Source organism: Dipodomys ordii, unplaced genomic scaffold (assembly GCF_000151885.1).
Source record: "Dipodomys ordii isolate 6190 unplaced genomic scaffold, Dord_2.0 Scaffold19, whole genome shotgun sequence".
In the NCBI taxonomy this organism is placed as follows: domain Eukaryota; kingdom Metazoa; phylum Chordata; class Mammalia; order Rodentia; family Heteromyidae; genus Dipodomys; species Dipodomys ordii.
Window position 1 is genome coordinate 13,199,740 of NW_012267235.1, and position 5,880 is coordinate 13,205,619.

A 5,880-nucleotide genomic window follows, 5' to 3' on the forward strand; every position below is an offset into this window, starting at 1 on the left:
GCCCCTTCTTGTGTTCTTAAGTAGAATGTCCAGGAACTCTTTATTTTCCCCATTTCCATCTTGCTTTATTTAGATGATCTCATTCATTTCTACGACTTTAATATTGCCAGTGTGCTGATAGACCTAAATCTCTACTTACAGCCCTGATTCCTCCTTAAGCTCCACCCAACAGCTTTTCAGCCTTTCTCATATGGCTGGAAGGCATTCCAAATGCTCAGCTACCAAGAACAAAAATCTCATGTGCCTTATTTTCAACTTTTTTTTTTTTAATTTGTGTGCCATTTTATTTATTTTTGGGTTCGGTCCTGGGGCCTGAACTCTGGGCCTGGGCGTTGTCCCTCAGCTCTTCAGCTCAAGGCTAGCGATCTACCACTTGAGCCACAGCACCACTTCCTGCTTTTTTTCTTTTTGCTTATGTGGTGCTGAGGAATTGAACCCAGGGCCTCATGCATGCAAGGCAAGCGCTCTACCTCTGAGCCACCTTCCCAGCCCAACTTTTTTTTTTTGTCAGTCATGGGGCTTGAACTCCGGGCCTGGGCACTGTCCCTGAGCTCTTTAGATCAAGGCAAGCACTCTTCCACTTGAGCCACAGTGCCACTTCCAGTTTTCTGGTGGTTAATTGGAGATGAGTCTCAGGGATATTTCTGCCCTGGCTGGCTTTGAACCGTGATCCTCAGATCTCAGCCTCCTTAGTAGCTAGACTTATAGGTGTGAGCCACTGGTGCCTAGCCTTATTTTCAACTGTTACATTAGCAAATCTTGCTAGTTTTTTTTGTTTTTTTTTTGTTTTTGGTCAGTCATGGGGCCTGAACTCTGGGCCTGGGTGCTGTCCCACAGCTCTTCAACTCAAGGCTAGCGCTCTACCACTTGAGCCACAGTGCCACTTCTGGCTTTTTCTGCTTATGTGGTACTGAGGAATTGAACCAGGGCCTCATGCAAGCACTCTACCACTGCGTTACATTCCTAGCCCCCTTGCTAGTTCTAAATCTGAAAAATACCCCAAATAGACCACTTTTCATCATTTCCAGTCCTACCATTATATTATGGATAATCTTCTTCCTGGTCTATTGTAATGATCTCCATCTTTTCTTCTCCCTGTTTCTGTTCTCATCTCCTGTTCTCCACAATCTCTTCTGTATAGACCATTGAGAGTAGTCTCTTAAAATGTGATCATGTGGGTCATTCCTGTAATGCTGAGATCTGAGGATCAAGATTCAAAGCTAGCCTATGCAAGGAAAGTCCATGAGATTAGAGATGTAGATGTGGCCCAATTGGTAGAGCACCAGCCTTGGGGAAAAAAAAGCTAAGAGGCAGCATTCAAGCCCTGAATTCAAGCTCCAGAGCTGGTGTACACCCATGCGCTCACACATATGCATACATAGTAGCTAGCTAGCTAACTAGCTAGCTAATGTGAAATGATACAAGATTGGAAATATACTTTAAAAAACAATTGGGGGAATGGGAGCTTGATGTGTAAAGTTTCTGAATAATGATAATTATTGAAGCTAACATACTATGTTACTAATTATGGAAAATCCCCATAATTAAAATTGAAGAGGGCTGGGAATGTGGCTTAGTAGAATGCTTGCCTAGCATGTATGAAGCCCTGAGTTCAATTCCTCAGTACCACATAAACAGAAAAAGCTGGAAGTGATGATGTAGCTCAAGTGGTAGAGCACTAGCCTTGAGCAGAAGCTCAGGGACAGTGTCCAGGCTCTGAGTTCAAGCCCCAGGACTGTCACACATGTATACACATACAAAGTCAGACTTTCCTTCCTGTTCTGGCTTAGAACCCTGATCCTCTGATCTTAGCCTACTGAGTACCAGGATTATAGAAATGAGCCACCAGCACCTGGCCATGCTGACTTTTCTATTGGTTGAGATGAAGTCTTGGGAACTTTTTTCCTGGGCTGGCCTTGAAGTGAGATCCTCCTGATGTCAGCTGGGATTACAGGTATGAGCTATTACACCCAAATTCAAAAGCTATTTGTTGCATGATGAATTGTCAACCTCTAGGGTTCAGACACTGAGCTTCCTGTTTCTTATTTCCTACTCATTTTGAGGAAGAACCCAAGCATACAATATTCCTTCCATCCCATCCTTTCTACCCAGTAAAGAGGACTCACTTGGCAAAAGGCATGACGTTGTCTCCATCTTCTTGTACCTGCATGACTGGACTGGTTTGGGTAGCTGGACTAAATGTTGTTCTTGGTGCTGGGAAGATAATGGAAAATGAGTCATTCATTCATGCAGTGGCGGTAGAGATGGATGAGACCAGAAACACATCTACAGTCTGGGAAAGATAATGGGTGGCTCCTTAAATAGAAGACTATTAATTCTCTTAAGAGATTTACTAGGGCTGGGATGTAGCTCAGTGTCAAAGTGCTTGCCTAGCAAGTGCAACGTCCTGGGTTCGATCCCCAGTACCAAAAAAGAAAAGACAAAAAAATACAGTTAAAAAAACTCAAAAAAAGAGATTTACTAGTGTTAGACAGCTAAACATTCAAGGTTAAAGATAGTAATACACAGGAAAGATGTTGTAAAAGGTGAAGCAGAAAGCCAATTTTCTGAAGGTAAATAGTATGAAGAGTACGTAAAATGCATAGTTGGTAGTTACATGACTTGATTGTAATATGGGATTATAAAAGAAAAAAGGAGAATTGGTGGTAGGAACAAGTAGAAAAGTGACAGAATTTAGAGATATAAAATGAATTAGGTACAAGTGGCTAGTAAACATTAAGTGTAGACAGAGTGATAAATTGATGACAGGGAAGGAGACAGCTCAGAATGGCTACAGGTAAGGTTAGTGGAGTCAGGTGCCAGTGGCTCATACCTGTAATCCTAGCCACTCAAAAGGCTGAGATTGGAGGACTGTGGTTCTAATTCAGCCTGTACAGGAAAAGTAGTGAGATTCTTATCTCCAGTTAACCAATAAAAAGCCAGAAGTGGGGCTGTGGCACCAGTGGTAAAGCACTAGCCTTGAGAAAAAAAAAAATGCTAAGGTATAGCACGCAACCCCTGACTTCAAAACCCCAGTACCAAAAAAAAAAGTGAGTAGAGAAGTCAATTACACAGGGCCAGTATATTTATCCAGCAGCCAAAGGTAACCTTAGAGCTAGTTGGCATAGGAAAGGGAATTAAGAAAACTAGATAAGCCAGACACTGGTGGCTGACTCACGTAATCCTACTCAGGAGGTTGAGATCTGAGGATCGTGGTTCAAAACTAGCCTGGGCAGAAAAGCTCATTTGGTTTCTATCTCCAATTACCACCAAGATTCTTGAAGTGGCACTTTCGCTGAAAGTGGTAGAGAGCAGGGCTGGGAATGTGGCTTAGTGGTAGAGTGTTTGCCTAGCAAGCATGAAGCCCTGGGTCCTATTCCTCAGGAAAAGCTGGAAGTAACACTGTAGCTTAAGTGGTAGAGTGCTAGACTTGAGCAAAATAAGCTTAGGGACAGTGCCTAGTCCCAGAGGTCAAGCCCAATGACCAAAGCAAACAAAAAACCCCAAAACAATCCTCCCCAAAAAAACAAAAACCATTAGATAAAACCTAGACAGGGTCTGCAATCCCAGCTGTCTGGAGGCAAAGGCAGGAGAATCACAAGTACAAGGCCAGCCTGGGCTACCCAGTAAGACACTATCTCAACAAAAAAAAAAATGGATTAGGGCTGGGCGCTGGTGGCTCACACCAGTAATCCTAGCTACTCAGGAGGCTGAGATCTGAGGTCAAAGCCAGCCCAAGCAGGAAAGTCAGTGAGACTCTTATCTCCAATAAACCACTCAGAAAACTGGAAGTGGTGCTTTGGTTCAAGTGATAGAGTACTCACCTTGAGCAGAATTGCTGAGGGAAAGCGCCCAGGCCCAGAGTTCAAGCCCTATGACCACTACCACCACCACCAACAACAACAAAAAAAAAAAAAAAAAAGGAAAAAGAGGAAGTGGAGATGTGGCTCAAGTGGTAGAGCACTAGCTTTGAGCAAAAAAGTTCAGGGGCAGTGCCCAGGCCCTGAGTTCAAACCCCAGGACCAGCATCAAAAACAAAACAACCCTTTGTTCTGAAATGTACTCATTATCTTGCCAAGTAATTGTAACTCCTCTGTACGGTATTATTCACAATAATGAAAAAAATACAAATTAAAAAAAGAAAAAAAATGGACTGGGTGGCTCAAACCTAAAGTCCTAGCTACTCAGGAGGCTGAGATATGAGAACTGGGTTCAAAGTCAACCTGTTCAGGAAAGTCTGTGAGATTCATTCATTTCAAACAGCAAAAGAGCTGGAAGTAGAGAGGTGACTCAAGTGGTAGAGCACCATCTTTGAGTAAAAATGCCAAGTGAGAGCTCAAGTCCCCTGAGTTCAAGCCCTGATTAGAAAAAAGAAAAAAAAGATTGGGATGCCCAACTGGGAATTCACCCATTAATATCTCCTCCTCCTCTCTCTCTCCTCTCTTTTTCTTCTTTCATTCTTTGTTTCTAAATACTTAAAAAATACTATGTAAAAATTTTACTTAATAAACATACCATTTATCTTTTGCACCTTGAAAAAAAAATAGTATGTTAAGGGCTGGGGTGATATAGCTGAATGGTAGAGCACTTCCTAGCATGTGCAAGTCTCTGGGTTTTATCCCCAGGATAGGTCCTCCCCCCCTTAAAAAAAAGCAGCAAATACTAGATCCACAAGGGAGTGCATATAAGCTGCACAAAGGAGAGAAAAAGACAAATGGAAAATCTGAGTTAAATAGACTTTGAGGTTATCCAAGGCATGGGCTAGTTATGGAATGTTATAGAACTGGAGAGAGGAAGTTGGGCAGCTAGGGATAAAGTTGGGCCGAAAGGGGCAAGTGGGGTCCAAATTGAATGTCTTGAGCCAGAGTGACTCAGCAGAACTCAAGGAGCAGTTGGGAGTTGAAGGACGTTTAGACCTCAAATAGTTGGGCCGAAGAGGTGGCCGAAGACTCGGTGGGCTGAGGTCTCACGGGGTAGGGCTTCAGCAAGCTAGATAGGAGGATGCTCAACCATGGATAAAGGGGTAGCCAAGGTCTTGATGGCAACTGACGCCTGAGTGGGGTGATGAGGACCTAGGGGGAAGGCTGGGCCTGGGCTAGACTGGAGCCGAGGGCCAGGCCTGAGGGGGTGACCTGAAGCCGGTACAAGACCCTTGAGAGGTGGACGGGACCCTGGCTGGACCTGTGGGGCCAGCCAAGTTGAGGACATAGCTAGAGACCCACGGGAGCCCCTGCGGCCCCAGGGTGGTGGGCCCGTGCTTGGGGGACAGTCTAGGGTACTGGGCTCTAGACTGCCCACCTCCCCCCCACATCCCCCTCCCCGTTGGCTCTGGAGCGGGTAAGGCCTGGCCTGCGATAGCATCCGGGCCTGAGGTGGTGGCCGGGGCGGCCAGCATTGTGGAACTGGAGGCCTGGGAAGGTACCGAGCGCCGGCCTGTCTTTTCAGTCCCCAACACTTTTCCCTGGCACCTGGGGAGAAGCTTGGCGAATTCTAGAACGACTGGCCCGGCGGGAAGACGCAGCTAAGAGGCGACCCAGGCGGAGGGAGGAGCCCACTGGCCGCTCGCCTGGGGGCGGGGCCTGGCTAGATCCCGACCGGTGGCCACGCCCCCGAGCGCGCCCCCGACGGCGACGACGTGCGCGGGCCTGACGCCTGGCCCCCCCTCCCCCCCCGGAGGAGCTTGTCACTCACTACTCGTGTCGGCTCCTCGAGCTCCTGGAGCCCTCCAAAGTCCCGTCATCCTGCTCGCCCGCTGTGTCCAGCATCCTGACGGTGGGCCCCACAGTCCGAGAGCATTGCCCCTTTAACACGAATTGCCTGAGTGGCTTCGGGCTTCTTCCCGGGGCCGCGCCTCCCCGCCCTCACGCCCGTCCGCGCGGG

The 5,880-nt window shown here is 46.8% G+C and overlaps 1 protein-coding gene across 1 annotated transcript in view; it reads right to left on the minus strand.

Moving 5' to 3' along the window:
* The window catches only part of Inca1 (inhibitor of CDK, cyclin A1 interacting protein 1), a 13,380-nt gene extending 7,568 nt beyond the window's left edge, over positions 1–5,812 (minus strand). Inside the window, exons 1-2 of the mRNA XM_013013136.1 lie at positions 5,692–5,812; positions 2,127–2,214 (exon numbers count right to left, since the gene is read on the minus strand). Coding sequence (XP_012868590.1) covers positions 2,127–2,214; positions 5,692–5,740 — 137 coding nt within the window. The 5' untranslated portion in view covers positions 5,741–5,812. The remainder of the gene's footprint in view (positions 1–2,126; positions 2,215–5,691) is intronic.
* Between the last annotated feature and the right edge of the window lie 68 nt (positions 5,813–5,880).